Source organism: Anoplopoma fimbria, chromosome 8 (genome assembly GCF_027596085.1).
Source record: "Anoplopoma fimbria isolate UVic2021 breed Golden Eagle Sablefish chromosome 8, Afim_UVic_2022, whole genome shotgun sequence".
In the NCBI taxonomy this organism is placed as follows: Eukaryota; Metazoa; Chordata; class Actinopteri; order Perciformes; family Anoplopomatidae; genus Anoplopoma; species Anoplopoma fimbria.
Genome location: NC_072456.1, coordinates 12,120,928 through 12,140,660, shown reverse-complemented (window position 1 = coordinate 12,140,660; position 19,733 = coordinate 12,120,928). Strand labels below are relative to the sequence as shown.

Below are 19,733 nucleotides of genomic sequence, written 5' to 3'. Positions count from 1 at the left end.
AATGAGATACAGAGCCAGTGTTGAAAGCGCAGAAACCTCAGGATTTAATCTTGGAGGCAAACTGTGACTAGTGGAGGTTGCCTTTGGTTTTGGTTGTGGTAGCTACTGAAAATTTGCAGCTTCAGGCTTCTCCAGTATCGCTCACCTTTGATGCTGTAAATCTAATTGGCTTTGTAGACTTGACTGAGACTAAGAGAAAGAGGAAATTCTGCTTTTGCCCCCAGAATGGCTTCTCTATTTTGCTGTGCTGCAACAAATTGAGCATCGGGTTATTGGACAATTCAGTCAAGCTGGTGAACGGCATCTGCTTTGTGGGAATCATGATCTTAACCCCAATTAGTCTTCACTAAATCTCAATATATCCTTCCTTGCCACAGGGACAGTAGATGATCTGGTATTGGATGTTAAAAACAGTTGGGACAAACAGGTTCAGGGTGTAATTTTCACAGGGAATGTTTACAGTTTAATTTTGATTTATTGAGCGCAGTCTCTCTAAACAATGTCCACTGTCTACCTCCAAAATCCCCATGAAAGAAGCTCTGACATACAGGCATTACCAAGAGCTGAGAAAAGTACCAACACCCATTATTATTTTGATGATCATTTCTGCCATTTCTCTCCTGACAGCATTTTTCTCTCTCACTGCAGACCCTTCATCTCCAGAACCTCCAATAAATGTCAGAGTTAGCAACCAAACTATAGACTGGACGGCTTCACAACCAGGCACCCACACAGAAAGGTATCTCAATGGATGAAATATGATTAGACAGATGAATGCTATGTTCCTTGCTGGATTAGTAGTTATGCATCCTTTCAGGAATACAGGCTACCGTTGTGGGCAGTCAGTCATAAAATGCGGTCAAGTAGTTAGTCAGTGCTTGTCTGATGGCGTAGCTGCATGCTAATTACAGTTCATCCCTGACCTTCCTCCAATCATATATTGCAGCGTCTTCTATTTGTGTGCTGTTATTCTAGGTCAGATAAAGTTCAGACCGTATCTTAGATTAGCAGCAATATTCCAATAAAACATTTAATAACTGAGGTGAGGACTTACATTGTAGCTTCTGTTCGACATAATGGTAAAATGTCCGCACATACATAGAACGAATGAAAGATAAGAAGCCAAACTTTAAAAGCAGTTGGCAAACAAGAATTGCATATATTTTACTGGCAATCAATGTAACTTGTTCAAAAACATTTACTTATAAACTTGACTTTGTCTTTCTTTCTACTTTATTACCACAAATTTGTTTATATCCATGATGTGGTGGTGTTTGATGACTTGTTGTTGTCTCCCCTCAGGTCGGGGGAAAGTGGGATCACGGTGGCTTTGTTATTAAGCTGGGAGCCCCCCAGAGAGGGAGACTTGCCAGTCCACAACTACAGAGTCACCTGGATGTCTCGACACGCACACACAGCAAACAAACATGCACACACGCTGCATACACACATGCACACAGTGCGCAATAAAGTGCACACACAACCTACACACTCACGCATACCAGAACAGGGTAAAAAGGAAAGCAACAGCAGAGTGACTCAAGGGGTAAGGAAACATTTTTATAAACATATTCACACTAAACGAGATTATACAGTGATTTAAGTATGATTGATTTTGTATTATTATCCCAATTTCTTTATTTTCTCCTTTCTCTGCAATCTATTCACAGCAGATACAAACATGTACGACCACATTGACTAATGATATACATACTATCCCATGAATATAATGTGCTACCTCTTTGCACATTGTCTAAGTGCTTAGACACATACACACATATTCTACTTCTATACTTCTAGGGACCCACAAACCTGCTCGAACAGCCCATAAACCAAAGTTTAACCTTAAAGAAACAGTTCAACATTCTGGGAAATATGTTTATTCACTTTCTTGCCAAGTGTTAGTTGAGAAGATGAATACCATTCTCATGTCTGTATGACAAATATGAAGTCAGGAGACCATAAGCTTATCTTAAAGATTGGAAACAGGTGGAAACGTTATATCTCATTTTTAAATCTGTCCAAAAACTAAAGGGTGAAAATGGCATGTTGTGGTTTCAAGGGGGGTTTTGTTGGACTGGACTATTTTTTGGCCAGGATCATTGACTTTGTGTTGTCTCCACTGGTCTTCTGGCAACCTTATGGTGACAATAAGACTGCAGTCCAAGAAAAGAGCTCTTCTCAGTTAGTTCTTGGCAAGAAAGCAACTATGTGAATATTAAGCATCATATCAAACTATTACTTTAACCCTAAAACCAAGTTGTAACCCTAAAAAAAACCATTTGAAGTGAATACTGGGCAAAATGTCTCCACTCTTCAAACACAAACATCAGTTGGTAGGATAAAATTCAAATGAGTCCTTAAAAAAATAATTAAAAGCACTCACACACACAGCATGCACAAGAAATATATAGCTGCACCTGAGAGATTTTACAAGGCCTTTAAACCCCTGCACCAAACACACACACACCCACACACACAAACACACCTACACATACATTCCTTGTTGTCCCCTGGTTTTGATTTTACAGGTCTCTGTAGTGCTCAAACAGAACAGGCTCTGTAAACAGCTACTGTATGCCAGTGGTGGTGCATAACTAATTTAATATAAGAATAGAAACTTGTATGTTTGAGGTTCAGCATCACACAAGTAAATAAAAAAAATAACACACACTATAGGAACAAATTACTTTAAATTAAAGAATGTCCTGCTGAACCATCTGTAGCCAGTAAAAAAGCCTACAAATGAGAATTAGGTGGAGGCATAGTGGAACTGCTCAGACATTTCAGTTAAGCATTTGGATTAATACAATGACCAAAAATGATGTGCATATTATTTCACATTCTTAAAACTTGAAACTTACATCCCACCAAAGTTAATTGAACTTTTTAAAGATAATTCAAGTTTTCTAGAAGTATTATGATGTTACATGATATATTTACCTTTTTTTTTAAACATGTGCACTACTTTAGACCTGGTTTTGACATATTCACCTTGAAATCACTGATTGGCACGCTTTCCCATTTCTGTTGCAGACAATTTGTGCACATGTTCCTTGTGTACCTGAAAATGCAATATTGTCTTCAGAGAGACATTATATTATCTTCTTGGGACATAACTTTGTTAGACTACTATGAAAACATGCAGGTAGAGTTCACAGCATTGAAATAACATGACAACTTAGCCATGTAGAGTGACTGACAACAGAGAGAAGTGGGTTTCCTGCGTTTGGATAACATGTTTAACTAAAGTCAAAGCATCTGGGAATGTACTGACAATATGTTAGTCATTACAGCACAGGGGCATTAGGGACTGAGTGTTCAGTCATCATAGAAGTAAAGCATGAGATCTGTGCAGAGGTTAGGTTATATAACTGATGTTTAGATGATTATTCATAACTTCAGTTGCTAGCACAACATGTGCATGCGATAACAAGCAAAAGACAAAGAGAGTGAAACATTGCTGTCTTGTTGTTGCTCAATTCCAAGAACTCCTTAAGAAATACAAAGGGTTTCTTGCTGTATTTTTTAAATTATATGTAATGCTGGTATAACAGTCAAGAGGGTGGATTTTACTATCGTGATTATAGGCGTGATGGTGATGTAATATGTTCTCGCTGCAACCAAGTCCAGTCAGCAGCGCCAAAGTACCCATAATAACAGTAAACAGCAGAGATATTACAGCTTTGATGCAACAGTTATGATTGCTTGTGTAGGGACTGAGCATTATTTCCTTAAATTTGTGAAGAGTACTCTTTGCAGAGGATCCATCAGCTTTAAACCTTCTTTTAACACTAATATGAGCATTCACTTCAAGAGTAGAGACAACATAATTAAAAACATAAACATCAGAGTTTGAAGGTTTGAATGCAAGCACGCTCATATGGACCTAGCTGTCCTAAGTAGTGATGGCGTTCCCAGACTGAGCCTGTTGGAGCCATTTATCTCTAGTCTGGTCCTCTGTTCTGCTTGGCTGGGGCGCCTGGAATTTAAATGAGGCCCCCCCTACTAGTGTTTCCTACTTGCAGCTGCATCTAGACACACACACATAGACAGCAGCCATACAACAGGTAGGAAGGTAGAGGAATAACATTTCTGTGTGAATTAGTTTTCATATCATAGAAAGAACTGATGTTTTATTGCTCTCCGTTAGCACATGATGATACTTTCCCTAGATGTGTATGAAACACACATCCTGTCAGTCAGGAATGTATGCAGGACTGAAGGGATTTGATATTAAACCTGAAGTAAAAGGGGAAATTGGAGGATCGTAAAAACCTCTTTTGAATCAATACTTTAAACATACATCAGCCTCTTACATATAATGTCCACTGACATTATGCACTAAAATAGAAATCCAGGCTGCTCTCACTCTCTCTGTTTTACAAATACACACATATGCGCACACACACATACGCACGCACACGCACACACACACACACACACACACACACACACACACACACACACACACACACACACACACACACACACACACACACACACACACACACACAGCTGTACATGCCATATGTTTTGTCTATCTTAGCGTAATGGAAATACTCAACCCATTTCGTCTGCAGGTCACCAAGAAACTGCTTTTAACTAATTCTGTCTTAAGTGTGCCTACTACATACACACAACACACACACACACACACACACACACACACACACACACACACACACACACACACACACACACACACACACACACACACACACACACACACACACACTTGTTATCATCCAAGCATCTCTTTGTTGTGACTAGCTCAAATCCATGCAGACAGACAGACCTGATTGACTAAGAGCCTGTTAATGAGCTGTCAATGAGCTGTCAGTCAAACAGCAGGGTAATGCAGAACAGGTCTGGACTGTCAGTCCCAGCGGACTGACACACAACACATCAGAATGATGGTGATGAGGATTGTGATGACAGTGAGGATGATGAAATTGGCGGCAGTAACTGTGCTGGCCAAAATGATGATCCTGAGTTTGTGTTTGGAATTAAGAACACAAGGTCATCTGAGCTATTTGTCTTTGATTTGACAAGTGAAAGTGAATCAGGACAGACTGAAATGTAGCCAAGAACCACCGTTCCCAAAGACTAAAGAAAACTTCTCTGTCCATGTTCCCATACTTTAATGTGTTATAGGCACAGTGTGAGCTGTGGCTGCAGGGTTTGCTGCCTGCTTCTTCCTACTTCCTGTCTGTCCAGACGGTGGCCTACTGGGGTCAGAAGAGGCTGAAAAGTCCCAGAGCCCAAATTGTCTTCACTACCATAACTCATACAGGTAAACAAACAAACAAACAAACCACTTTCCTCATCATGGTATACTTTGTATATTTGACACTAACACTGTTTACTGCCATATTCCATTTTCTCCTCATAATTTTAATAGAATGTGATTTATTGATTATTTTTCTGTCTAACTATTAATTATTAATATGCTTAACTGTGGTTGTAAAGAGTTTTTATACATGGTTTAAGGATAAAAAAAAATGTAATGGAATATATGTAGCTTGATATTACATGCCATGAATCCAGTATTTTCACCATTTCCTTTTTCAGCAGTTTGGATGAACATCATGTTTTTTTTTCAGATTTGTTTTGTTGGAATAACAGCAAGGGACTGCACAGCTAAGATTTGCCCAGTACACTGAGGTTTCTTGCCCAAGTAGTTTAAACTGGAGCTGTACTGTTTGTGTTACTGTGATTCAACAATACAGTTACCTAAGGACTCTCCTAGCAACCCTACCCCAAATAAGTACACACTCAAGTACACATTTTTGAACATTTCATTAACTTGCCATGTAGAGCCCACAGCACCCATTTGTTAACAGAGCCATACATTATTGAGTCAATTATTTTAGTTAGTAAGTACTTTGTTCAGAGCTCCTGGATTTACTGGGTGTCAGCATATTTTGTCTCCCTGCAGCTGCACTGTTTAAAATCACATATACAGTGGAAAGTGGTAATGTTAATGGTCGTCCAGGCAACCGAGGTATTTATAGGTGACCTGTCGGTCAGCCATCTGCAGCTCAATTATCAAACCACATACCAACAATTTTATATGGAACATATTGCCATTTATAATTTAGCAGCATTAATATTTGACACAGTCCACGTATTTGCCATGTTTTCCTCATGCGGGTCTGTTAGGCCAGATTAAACCAATTAGTGTTTCTGAGTGAGTGAATTAACAGGAAAGTTAGCTACCAGCTGCACTCTTGTCACCGGTTTATGATATTCCTGTCACAATATAATACATTTATAAATTCCATGTGTTATATAACAGGTTTAATACATCCACTCATTCATATCATTTGTTTTTTGCAAGTTAAAGGTATTCAGAACAGCCACTCTATAAATAATGCTTAGTTTAGATTTGTTAGGAAACCACTCCTGCACTCAAGGTTTTAAGTTTCTGACCCCATGAAAGGTTTATTGTGAAAATGTGCAAGAAATATGTCAGATATTTATGAGCTTGATGTTCAAACTATTTTTCCTTTCACTGCCCTCATTGCAGAAGACATACCAGCAAATCAGCCAAAGTTAAAAATTGTAACATTATATTCTCTCCTCTTCTCCTCCACCAAAGGTGAAGACTTCTCCAACGAGCTCCCGTCTTCCTCATCTTCATCATCTCTTTCCTCCTCTCCCTCCCTCTCATCCTCCTCCCCTTCTTCCTCTGACCTCCCCCTCTCTTCTTCTCTGCCTCACCCTGAATCCCCTCTTGACCCTGTCACCCCTGGCAACCTGCGCCTGGAGGTCGCTGCCCCTCATTACCATGACAACCAGCTGCAGGTCAAGGTGTTCTGGAAATGGCCTCACCAGGGTGAGTTGATTTTGAAACTCCAAACAACTACACAACCATAAAGAAAAAATAGAACACAGTAGAAAACAAAAGAAAGATGCAAAACAAATTAATTGCAGTTAATGTTATTTCAAAAGTCCTCTCTTTCCTCCTGTGACACATGTATGGTTAAATAGCCTGGCTCTCATTGAGAAACTACTTCTATTACACTCTAATAAAGTTATTGAGGCTGACGTTCATTGTTGTAGTCTGTACCTACAGGCACATTGATTTAGAACTGCAATCAAACACATGCATCATGTTGTTAAACTCTCTGGTTACTAAAAATGAATATACACCTTCCAGCCAATCAGAATCCATCATTTTCAGTGACCATGGCAATGTTTTCTGCATATACTGAGGCTTGAGATGCAGATTTAGCAAAAATCTTAATCTTCAGATGAAACTTTAAAACTCTGATTATACAAAAACAATAAAGACAAAATACTATATATGAAACTTTTTTACCAGGAAATGGAAAAGGGAGTTAATGTATAAGAGAAATGTTGAGAATAGTAGAACTATAATTAGCGTTCATCCTCTCATATTTGTCTCAGTTTTCAAACAGTCGAATTCATGAATATAAACACAAGATAAACACACATGTCTTCTTATGTATTGTCTGTCTGTCTTTCTTTTGCTTCACAGGCAAGCAGAGACATCCTGGTCCATACATTTTGCGTTGGCGTCCACATACCTGCAGTCCTAATGTTACAGGAACAGAGAGAACAGCAACTGTGCAGGTATAACTACCCCGGCTGGGTTTAATGTGTCTCTCTGTATTTGTGAAATTGTGTCCTGTTTCTATGCGAACATTCTTGTTGTGTCTTTTTGTCTGTATGTGCGTATCAGAGATCAGATTTTATCACCATAACTCAGATCAGTCTGGAATGTTCTGATTCTCTGTGTGTAACTTTGTCTCTCCGCCATCAACTTGCTTTGTCTCTGCCTAACATCACTTTTACCATGACACTGTCAAATCCCTGGCTGAATTATCCTCTATTTGCATATCAAAGAATGAAATATAGGGAGGGATTTGAATGAGTGCTGTATGGGAAAGTGACATGTAGAATTAAATGCGTCACCAAATATAAATAGGCTAAACACACTCTACTTTAAAAACAAATTGAATTACCACCATCTTAAAAATGCAGCTATTTTAAACCCAAATCACAAAGTGAAGCTGCAATAGAGAGGGGAATTTTAAAAGGAAACTGGTATTGAGTGCATACAGTGCACTTGATATCTGCCCATAGCCCATTCACCAGAAGAAAACTGGACTCGTCAACATTTGATCTTTACCCACTGTTGTCCTGGAGTCAACCTCTCATCTGAAATGATCACAGACCCGATAGGTTGATAAATATCAAAGTGCTTTGTGCAATTTGCTGAGGTCATAGAGCTTGATTTCCTCTCATTGAAGTTCAGCCTTTTTCAAACAGTTGGGTCATTTCTAACAATTTGAAGCTGCCAAGCTGCAAAGCTGCCAAGTGCTGCTTCAAACTGTCGTGTTTATTTTAACATGGAGCTAACAAGCAGCTTATGTAAGACAGGTTCTCAAACAAAAATAGAGGTAATGTGTTTTTTTTAAGGAACCTTGTAATAAGTCAGTTTTAACAACCAGCTGCGTGTAGTTTAAACTCTTTCTTGATGTTCTCTCTCCAGGGCACCCATCACACCATCACAGGCCTGCTGTTTGCCTGTAAGTACCGGGTTGCCGTGGTGATGAAGGCTGACCAGGGGTCAGAGGCTGTTGCCTGGGTTACGACCCCAACTTGTTCCTCCATTAGGGTCAGAGGAGGCAAAGCTTTGACCTGCAACAATGAGGGTAAGACTTTATATTATTACTAAATTCCAGGTGTGTTGCGAAAAATACTTTTTTTACATGCACACAATGAGCTCGTTATATGCACTTCAAATAGCTGTCACAATGTTAAAAACTATTATCATATTTTAGCTACTTTAAAAGAGTGTTCTGTCATAAATGAAGGAAATGTTTTGTGTCTTTTGTTTGTCTCAGAGCGCCTCCTGGCAGGCAGAAAGGTGGTACTGCGTCCAGAACGACTGACTGCAGACTTTCAACAAGTCAATGGCACACTGCTCATGACGCTTCGCTGGAGGATATCCCATCATGCACTGGACCCGGCAGCTGTGGAGGGGTTCCAGTTCACTTGGACACTGCGATCAGGAGTTACCTTGGCAACAGAAGGGCATGATGACACACTTATATCCCAGACACAGACAATCGCACCGGTAAGACACAGAGACAGGTTCAAAGTGACAGCATTATGTTCTGCCAGCATCAGGACGAAAATGCCTTAGAAAAATGAGAAGGATATATATGTGTGTGTGTGTGTGTGTGTGTGTGTGTGTGTGTGTGTGTGTGTCTTTTCAGTAGGGATGATGAGTCAATAAGTATTTCTGTATCAAGTTGCTTTTTCTTTCTGTTTAGTTTATACTTAAAAGAGGCAGTGCCATCATTAAAAGAATGGAAAGTAGTACAAAAAGGATCATCATGACAGAGCATTTAAATACTGTACAATAAAGGAAAAGTAGGGTGATACTGTGGTTAATGTCAAGCAAGACGAGTGTACGTGTGTGTCTCTGAACTTACCCTGCTTCATCCTCAGTCTCAGCGGTTGGTGTCAGTTCATGGTCTTCAGGCTAACAGTGTTTACCAGCTGCAGCTCCAGGTGCTAACAGCAGAGGGCAGCAACGGCGCCTCAGTCTATAAGACCATACATACTCCAGCTATCAATACCTCACTTTGATAGGTAATGGTGATTTCTAAGGAACATACTTCTTGTTTGTGTAAGTGTGTTAAAAACTAGTCACTCTATTTTTGCTATAACATGAAAAAGTTTATCATGTCATGTTTCGAGTATATGTTTCTATGAAAGGATAACACCCTTCATCTTTTGTCAACTTACACCTACCAATCATCTCTTCCAGGCCCAAACCCCACAGCTGTCACCGTCTGCTGCACCAAGCTCATCTTCACCAACATCAACTTCTCAAACCAAATGTTGTACAAATTGTAAAAAATAACTTTACCCGTACATGATGCCCAGTGTATCCTTAAACCATATTTTTCTATTTTTTATTAAAGCTGCAGCATTTTCAAAATGATTCTTCTTGGCATCATTGCCAGAGCAAATGTATTTGCAAAGCGAGAAACCTTGCATGACTGCATCTGTATTTTTGGTGATTAAATGGGACTAATCAGGTCATGTCTAATCATCTGCCATCACTGGAACCAAATGACACTTGTAAAGAGACTTATAATGCCTTTTGTTTTTGATCATGCAAGCAGAGAATGATATAGCACTGACCATATGTACAAATATAAATGTATAGCAACAGACTGACTGTGTTCATTTCAATGCATAATCTGCTGCATTATTTTTTGGAGCCAGTGGGTCTGAGTTGCAGAAGCCTTGAAATAAGCTCAAATATATTTTAATATTTTGTTCATATGTTTAAAAAAGCAAATTTTTCACTCAAATCTCTTGTTTGATACATTTTGGGCCTTTTGCAACATTACTTTGCATCATGATATACCCATTTCACTATAATATGACATTTAAAAATAGTTAATATAGATAATACTGTGGTAGATATGTCTTTGTTTTTGCTACCAGCAAGTCGTGGCATTACTTTGAAAAGGCTGGAATCTACTAGTGTCAAGCAACCAGTAATTAACATGTTAATATTCTCTATATGTAACCATTTATGACATTTAACTGTTGATAATTTGTACTTAATTCCTTTACTTTTCGATCATTAGTTTTATTTATTGTTTTCCTGTCATCTTTTTTTGTAATTAAATATTACCAAGATACTCCGTGTGTTTTCAGTGATCTGTGGGTTAGAAATGATAATAACAGGGATAATACCATGATAATACCAGATTGTATTATATTTTGCATTATATATTATTGTACAATATTCAAAATTAGGATTACAATCGTTGCCCTTCTATTAACCACTATTTTCATTTATTTGGTATGGCAACACAGATTCATTTGCATGTTATTCCTAACAAAACACACTGAAATAGAAAATGTGAACAGGATTTCGATTGCTGTAGATCCTCTTGCTGTCTGTTATGAAGTCCAGATTCAAGAAACGTTACTGTGATGTTTTGTGAGCCGATAATCGAGGTAGGATGATAAGAAAGGGAATTTGAAAGTTACTTGCGGAGAGAATGCGGACGCAGCAGACGCAAGCAGAGCGCGACGCCGTGACGCAATCAAAGAGCGACGACAGCTTGAATTGTTGTTTCTTCAAATCGTGGTCAGATGAAACTCTGTTATTTCAAAGACAAGGTAGTGTATGATTATGTTTTTGTTTTTACTTTCCGTCATGCTTTTGGCTTATACTCCATACTACCTCAAAAACAGATCCGCAGCACCTCTTCTGTCTTTAGACGCCTTCAACTTCCTACTGAAAATGGAGGAAATGTGTGCAGTCGGTGCTTTGTGTTTACGCCTGTGTTTTGGCTCCAGTTAGCTAACTTAGCTAGCTTCCAGGGAATGACTAACTTATTCAAAACTTTGTATAATGCAATTCGTAATTAAATCATTGGGTTTTTTTTTTTGGTTATATTCGTAAAGATATGTGGGCATGATCTAGCAGCCCCGGTGCTCAAATGTCACAATATCAGAGGTAACGTTAGTTTTTTATTTCACTTCTTAGTTTTAATGATTGAGGGGATTTTAGCATTCGCTGTCAAATATACTAATGATTATCAGAGCTGCTAATAGCTCATTTATCGGCGTACACTGAATGTGTGCAGCGCAATAATGATCTCTGCAGTGTCGCTAACATCAGCTAAATACGACTGTCTCTAAACTAAATGACACCTCTATGACGTGGTGATGGTGCGGCACAATAGTCAGTTAAGTTGCTTACTTGTTGTCTAACGTAAGTCATTATATTGTCGTGCAAAAAGTGAGTTAGTTGCTAAAACAAATGAGCAGTGAGCCACCTGTTAAATGAAGATGATATCACTGTTTTTACTTCAATTTTGCAGTTGGCTTACGCAATTAATAAACATTCATATATATATTCATTTGAAATGAGTCCTGCCTTGCACATTTACACTGTTAATATTTAATCAAAGATCTACTTGAGAAGAGCTTGCTGACATTTCTTTCATTGGCTCTCGTTCTCTCTCCCTATGCTCTAATTAGGGGACCATGATGGTGTTACTGTTCCGTTTAGAGTCTACCCATCACTGAGGAACTCCTTACATCTGACATGTTGTAGTCTGTTGTCAAGTCAATGACCTCTATCCTGAGAAAGGCTTGAGAACAACGGTTTCTTCTACACAGCGAAAGTACTTTGCAGAAGAATACCTGGAGGGACGCGTCAGGATAAAAAGCAAGCAAGGAATAAAACACAGCACCAAATATTCAGATAAAGGAGAAAAAGAGGCGTGTGGAGAGGGGGTGTTGGGGATGGGGTTGAAGAGCCAAAGGAGGACGTCATGGTTCACAGCGGCTCTGCATCCCCAGTGAAAACAACACCATCAGCATCACCTCATTTAACTGTTCCTGCTACAGCACCTGCTCCTCAAGCAGCTCCTCATCTAGTGCCTCCCCATGGAAATACTACAGACCAGGACCTGACCCCTGCCAAGCTCCTCACCACAGACCTTACCTCCAACTCAGTCTTGACCCAGCCCTCTACCCTAATTCCTGTTGAACCTGAGCCCCCTGTTGTCACCTCAGCAGAAGCGTTTGCTTGTAACTCCAGCCGAGCGTCAGCCTGCTCCTCCACACAGACACCTACCTTTACTCAGAGCCAGATCAATGGCCGTACGTCAGGCAGGAAGAGGACTCCTAAGGCCTGTGACTGCTGTGGCCCCAACAGCAAAGGACACAATGTCAGACCCTCAGCCAGAGGGCGGGGGAGAGGGAGAGGGAGGGGTGCTGGAAGTGACCTCAGAGACACCCCAAAAAGGAAAGTGGAGGGCCAGCTGACGCGTTTAAGGTGTTTTGATTTGACCACGGAGAATTTGGAGGAAACGGAGGATGAGGATGACAGCTTTGAGAAGGTGCAAACGGCTCTAGTTGTGGCTGATACACCGTCCCATACGGATGTTGCTCTCCCTGTCACAGTCTCCCTGCAGGATGAACCAATTAGGAACTATGTTGCTCCAGAGAAAAGGGATGCGCAGAAAATGGAAGACATGTTGATAGAAGGGTCAGGGGGGAAAGGAGCTGGTGAGAGCACGGATGTGGAGATGATATTGTCGGGAACAGCAGGCAGGGGAGCACCAGTAGTTGGAGGGAGAGGAGGGAGGGTAACGATGGAACCTAAGACTGCATCAAAAATGGATGTAAACTGTGGAATAAAGAGGGGAGGTTTAGGTGGTGTTATCATCAGTTCTAAAATGGATGCCCAGGCTCCATTAGGGTTCGTGCGGACACAGGGGCAAAACAAAGACGCAGAGATGGACCATGGAGGGCAGACCGACCCCAGCTCAGTTAAATCTTCATTTGGAAATGGAGACACGGTAAACCTGAGTGACACTGAACCTGAAGAGGATATGAAGGAGGGTAACATGATGGTGAGGGAAATGGCAAATGGGCTACTTTCTGTCTCATGGCAGTCAGGTGCCTCAAGGTCAGGGTCGGCCCAGGACCTGGACTCCGACATGCAGGTGGACAAGACTCCTGACAGAACAGACTCGATGTCTGTACCGGCAACTCTGTCCAACGGAAATGTCCCCACACCCGCAAATGCTGACCACTGCTCCACACTTATGGAGGTGGAAACTTCTCATCCAGCTGTGGTTGCTCCTCCATTCCAGGGCCCTATTACAGTGCTCAGCATGCAGTACAGCCGGGCATTAAGGGACCACAGGCTGTACTGTCAGCCTGAAACCTGGGACAAGGAGGGGATGGAGGAAGTGTCCGAAACAACAAACGGACGAGAGGTAGATGGAGAGAAGCAGAACAAAGAAAGGCTAGAGCAGCTTACTGATATGATCCACGGTAAGATGTGTTCGCAGTTTGTTGAAGTTAAGCATTGTAAATCATGGAGTTTTTTTGCACACAAACTAAAAGAAGTGCTGAGGACGGCGCCTTTTCTGTCATAAGTCATGTGGCCGAGGAAATGTTTAACTTTTATAGGATATTGTTGTTAAATAAGAACTTATCTATATGGGTAAAACCCTAACTGTTTATGTTTGCAATTTTTAAGCTGAGACACGCATATCTTTGCATGTTTTGTTTATCATTGACTATATTGTTAAGAAACTGTCCAGAAAGCTAAGATGTATTTTGGTTTTCATAACAGCCCTAATTTAAGATCAACCCTCATACCCCAAATATTTCCAAATTGGTGACCAAAATTGGTCCTCTGCACATAAAAAATAGGGATAGAATTTTTCTCATTTGCAATTTCAAGAGACAACACATATAGTTCTGCCCGCTTAGAATAAAGTTTTATGTATTTGTTTCGGGAAAGCGTGTTGTTGGCATCACTCATGTTTGCAAGTGAAAAAAACAGGACTGCAGCTTTAACACAAACAAGCCCAAACTGTTTCAGAGACAAGTGGTAAAGGATTTGCAAATATCAGCAATGTTTATTCTACTCCAGTTAAATGGACACACAGGCCTGAACAGGCAATTCCATGATTAAGCAATGGATTCAGTATTTGTTTCGTGGGATTTGGATTTTAACAACAGAGAAAACAAAACTGCTCATCATCCAAACAACAACTTGTTGATTTTCTCCCTTTCAGAGTTTCTGGAGAGCTTCTACTTGAAGTACGGCAGTTTCATTCCTCTCACTGAGAGCGATGTCCTGGAATACCTGAAGAAGAAAGGCAACTCTGACCTCAACAGCAAGTTAGTACACGCACGCACGCACACACACACACACACACACACACACACACGCACACACACAATCTGCCTGAATGTTTGTGGATTTATCAGATGTTTCAGCACTAAGCATCGACCACACAATAATCCAATGATACAGATAAAACAGTTTATGCAAGCAGCAGTGGACCACAATAACGTATATCAAAGAGGCATATACACATATTTTTTCCCAACAGGACACTGAAACACGAATAAAACACAATGAACCATAACATTTATAACTTACTATGTGCTGGTAATTTTTGCTGTTATGATCAACATGATGTGTGTTATTTACAGTAAGTGTGGGAACTTCCATGATCTGCGCATGTCATCATGTTAATATATGTTAAATCAGGCCAGTTGTCAAATTATCCTAATGTTGACTGTAGCAGTCTCATTTCTGTTGAAAAATTGTCACCTTCCTTTTTTTGAATATTAATTTTTAATCTCTGACCCTGTGGCATCGTATTCTTTTAAAATGTCCTTGAAAGTATAATAAATATTTCAGAGGATTGCATTTAACTTCTACTGCATTCCTCCCCTTGTTTTTGTTTTAGGGAGCTGGACATCAAAAGGGAGATTGCTCGGTATAGGGCGGGGCTGGCCTCTGCTCCCATCGCAGGATTCATGGTGTCGTATAACAAACACACTCTGGGCCTGGAGGACCTCGGCACGCTGGAGGAACAGAACTGGCTTAATGACCAGGTGAAGACGGATGAAGCTTCGTTCAGCCATTATCACTCTTCTTCTTACGCTGTCTGGCCCTCTAACAAAAAAGTCACTTTAAAAGTGGAATTTAGCAATAATGAAAAGAAAGATCACATTTTCTTTTCAATTTAAAATGGACTTTTTCTGTTTTTTCTGTCTGCTCAGATTATCAACATGTATGGAGAACTCATCATGGAGGCGACACAACACAAGGTAAGTGTGGCTGTGTTTGTATGCTGAAAATGAAAAATATAGCAAAAGGATATATAACTTGTAAAATATAAATTTAGCTCACCGTAGGAGTGAGGAGAATTTTATTACAATGTTTTAAGACTTGGGATAATATTTAGTTGTTTTTTTCCGTTTTTTTTAAATAAATGTAAACATGAAATGTCGACTGGGTGTTCATTTATTTTATTATTTCTCTCTCTCTCAGGTTCATTTTTTCAACAGTTTTTTCCACAAACAGCTGGTTGCCAAGGGTTATGACGGTGTGAAGAGATGGACTAAAAAAGTAAGTAGTTGGATAAAAGAGTTTTGCCATTTTTCGGTTGTTTTCACGGTATAGTATTAGTTGAACTTTAATGTCACTATTTTATTTCCGTTTTTTAGTTCGCCTGTCAGAGTCGGGGCTTCGCAGGTTCAGTTGCCAAGTTGTTGCAGGAAACTAGATTTCACCGTCTACCATTTTTTTTTTGTGGAGTCATTGCCATGGCTGGCCACCACAGTCTAAATGAAATTAGCTAAATACATAGAGAATGTGAAGTATTTCATGAAATCACCCCAAATCACCTCACTTAGACGTGCAAGTAAAGTTATCAAACAGAAATGCCGAAAAGCCTGTTGGTCCTTTAGTTTGACTCTTGGAAGTGTTGCCCGATCATCTGACATTAGTAGACACATGCAACATTTTGTATCTTGGATATCTAATGTTTTTTGTGTCTTTGTGTGTGTTTGTGTGTGTCTGTGTGTGTTTGTGTGTGTGTTACTTTGTGGGATTATTTCAGGTTGACCTGTTCTCCAAGTGGCTGCTGCTATTTCCCATCCATTTAGAAATCCACTGGTCTCTCATCACGGTCACCATGGCAACCAAAACCATCAGTTACTACGACAGCCAAGGCATCGTCTTCAGACACACCACAGATGTGAGGGCCTCTTTGCATGTTGATGTCTTTGTCGTTCTTTGTTTCAGGTTTTTGGGTGATTTTGCATCTCTGCGGAACAAACGAGATCATCAGTAATCCGGCGTTTCTGCTCTGATAAATTATTGGACGAGAGACTCCGTTTTTCTCAGTTTGATGGCGGTAATGTTAGATAGTCATCATTTGCAAGTGAAAATCAAGGTTTTTCATCATAAGGCTGTAATAAGGCGGAACGTACTTTGACAGTTAATTAGTACATTAATGTGTGAAAAACAAATCATTGATGTCAAACCAGACATTTTCCGGTTTAAATTCTGCTCATTCTCACAATCTGCTTAACTAGACTGAGAAGTGTTGATTTCAGTCCTACTAAACCTCCCCTTTCTTGTTGACACTATGGCCGTTCTTCTTTAAAACTATTCCGCTAGTTGTGCAGAAGGAGAGCATACTGGAATCTGAATTGAAATTAAAGTTTGTTGAAAGTATTGAACACTTATAAAAGCAAATAAATACTGTCTCACAGTGGCAAACTGACATGTTTTGTTAGTCCTTTGCATTCTTTGCGCAGCATAACTCTGTCCTCCTGTGTGTTTGTGCTTCCCTGTCAGAACATCATGAAGTATCTTCAGTCTGAAGCCAGAGAGAAGCAACAGGCAGCTTTCCAGAAAGGCTGGAAGATAACCATCATCAAGGTAACGCTAAACCCTGACTGTAATCCTCATGCTCTGTTTGTCACCTTGTATCCTGAAAGCATTTATATTGCCCGGCACAGTTAATGTTAGTCAAATTGAATATTGCCAAGTTACTTAAGATATAAACTGAAGACTCAGCAACACAATGTAAATTCCACATATGTTGTAGTCTTCTTTGTTGTTGCTGGAGTCAGGAGTAACATGTGATCAGAAAATGACCCCTGAACAGTACATCGAGTTTTTGTTGCATTCTTCTTTTGTTTCCCCCAGTAACTATTTCTTAATCACTGTCTAACTTACAGAGTCAAACATATAATAAAGATGCTTGTGTGCACAGTAAATGCATACATATAGGGACATCAACTGTTCATCCCAGTAACTGTGAGTGTGACATCTTTTGTCATCTTGACTGTGACTTGTTGCCTCCTCAGGGTATTCCTCAGCAGAAAAACGACAGCGACTGTGGAGTTTTTGTCCTTGAGGTGAGTCATTATTCTTTCCCACCTTTACCACATTGTCCTCCCGTCCTCTGTTCATACATTTCATTTTCCTCACCTCCAATCTCTTTGCTTCATCTGTCTTTTTTTCCTGGGAGAAAAAGATATTAAGCTTAGCTGTGTTTTCAGCATGTCTTTCCTGCCCCAGGTTTCTCCACACATTTGATAATTGCTCAGTCTCAAAGGAGGCGAAAGACACTAGAGGAGAAGCTTATGTCATTGTCCACGTTTAATAATAGCTGTGGTTATGGATCATTTCGCCTCACTGTTTTTTCTTTTCTGTCTTGGTCTGTCAGTACTGCCGTTGTCTCTCTGTGAAGCAGCCTCTACTGTTCAGGCAGGAGGACATGCCACGTATCCGCAAGAGAATCCACAAGGAGCTGTGTGACTGTCACCTCAGCGATTGAACGAATAATGGTCGCCTTCACTCACTGCAGCTCGCCTGGTTTTATGAGACAGTCTGTCCAAGTCAGATGGCCTGTGTTCCTGACAGTCTGTTACATAAGCTAACACAACGCGGCCCTCTGTACACCAGGGAGCCCTCACTGCCACTCTTCCTGTTTGACTGACAGCAGAGCAGCCGCTCATTTGGACTTTTGGTGACTTTTGAAGTTGACTTAACAGTCTGTGGCTAAGCAGATTTTTTTTACTTGCAAGGAACTACTGACGTGGCCCCCTACTGACCCACAGAAATGCAGGACCTGAACCCACTAGGTTGTTCTTGCTTTCTACATTTACCTTTCCCAATGGATTTCAACCAAATGGACACAAGGGAGCTCTGACGTGGACTGAGATCACGGGCATTGGAGCTGCGTAGGTCCACGAAATGGACCCCTCATCCCAAATGGAGTGGCCTTACATCCCAAATGGCCATTTTAACCTGAACAACATTTTTAACTGTTTATATAATGCTGAACTTTACAGAAGTATCACACCTACAGTTATATGCGTGTTTTCTAACATCTTTAATAAAGTTAGGATGTTTTGATTTAGTGGACCAGCTGTTCACTTAAAACTTGAAGGTTTGAGTTGGTTTTGTTCTCTTGGACTACCGATATTTGCACGGTTTGAGGCCTATCTATTGAAGAGTCTAGAGTATCGACTGAATGTACTGATCACATATTCTTCCCGGCTGCCTCGCAGGGTGCAGACTCAGCACCGTACCGCCTAATGGCACATTTTGGCTGAGGCTTGAAACAGGGATAGCATTTTTTTTTTTAAAGTAGTTTTTTGTTTTAAGTTCAACTTTTTGAAACCATAATCCAAATCATTTCTTATTAAAATTCCAGTTTTTCCACCACTTTATTTACTGCCTTTTTGTTTGGTTGTGATCACATTCTTATGTTTTGCACAAGTGTTTTCCTGCCTTTTTCCGCTGAAAGCTGTTCTATGACCACGAACCCATCATTTTGAGTTGAAAATGCAATGCTGGTTTGAAAAATTCATGTTAAGCTGTACAGCTAGCTGCTGATGTGAGGACCACCGTTTGACTTCATAGTATCGAGGCCTGAAGCAGACAGCCGTAGTTCCAGTAGGCTCTTCACAGAGAAACAAGTGGACCTCAGCTATTTTGATTTAAATCTTCTGTCCAAACTAGATTTTGTTGTTATATTTAGTTACATGTATTTACAGATTGTATTGTACTTTTACTGGCCTACTACTGTAAATGCTTGCTTTGGCTAAAAACCACAGTTGTTTCTTGACTGTTTTTATTGTTGTTATTAAAAAGGCCAATACTGCTGCGAATGAGCTTTTCTATAGTTTCAAGTAGTTTTGAAGGAGTATTGCAATGGTTTGAATAACAAAATCACAAAAATGCTTAAACATAAAGGCAGCAATTTATATTTTCAGGATGGATGACGTCTTATAAGCTTTACTTGTAGCAATAATTAAGGAATATCCACCCAAAATATCCCCTTCTAACCAATTTCTCTGCACAGATATCTACATTT

The 19,733-nt window shown here is 40.1% G+C and overlaps 2 protein-coding genes across 2 annotated transcripts in view; both read left to right on the top strand.

The window, feature by feature from the left end:
- The window catches only part of anos1b (anosmin 1b), a 39,004-nt gene extending 28,347 nt beyond the window's left edge, over positions 1-10,657 (top strand). Inside the window, exons 7-15 of the mRNA XM_054603224.1 lie at positions 649-739; positions 1,303-1,546; positions 5,158-5,296; positions 6,605-6,841; positions 7,508-7,602; positions 8,525-8,687; positions 8,880-9,112; positions 9,490-9,633; positions 9,812-10,657. Of these exons, the coding sequence (XP_054459199.1) occupies positions 649-739; positions 1,303-1,546; positions 5,158-5,296; positions 6,605-6,841; positions 7,508-7,602; positions 8,525-8,687; positions 8,880-9,112; positions 9,490-9,630 (1,343 nt within the window). The 3' untranslated portion in view covers positions 9,631-9,633; positions 9,812-10,657. The remainder of the gene's footprint in view (positions 1-648; positions 740-1,302; positions 1,547-5,157; positions 5,297-6,604; positions 6,842-7,507; positions 7,603-8,524; positions 8,688-8,879; positions 9,113-9,489; positions 9,634-9,811) is intronic.
- Positions 10,658-11,106: 449 nt separating this feature from the next.
- On the top strand, positions 11,107-19,520 carry LOC129094395 (uncharacterized). The gene is made up of 10 exons (XM_054602551.1): positions 11,107-11,187; positions 12,055-13,863; positions 14,616-14,721; positions 15,300-15,447; positions 15,616-15,663; positions 15,887-15,964; positions 16,458-16,595; positions 17,201-17,284; positions 17,716-17,766; positions 18,078-19,520. The coding sequence occupies exons 2-10, from the start codon at positions 12,351-12,353 to the stop codon at positions 18,186-18,188; spliced, it is 2,277 nt and encodes a 758-aa protein (XP_054458526.1). The 5' UTR covers positions 11,107-11,187; positions 12,055-12,350; the 3' UTR covers positions 18,189-19,520.
- Positions 19,521-19,733: the final 213 nt, after the last annotated feature.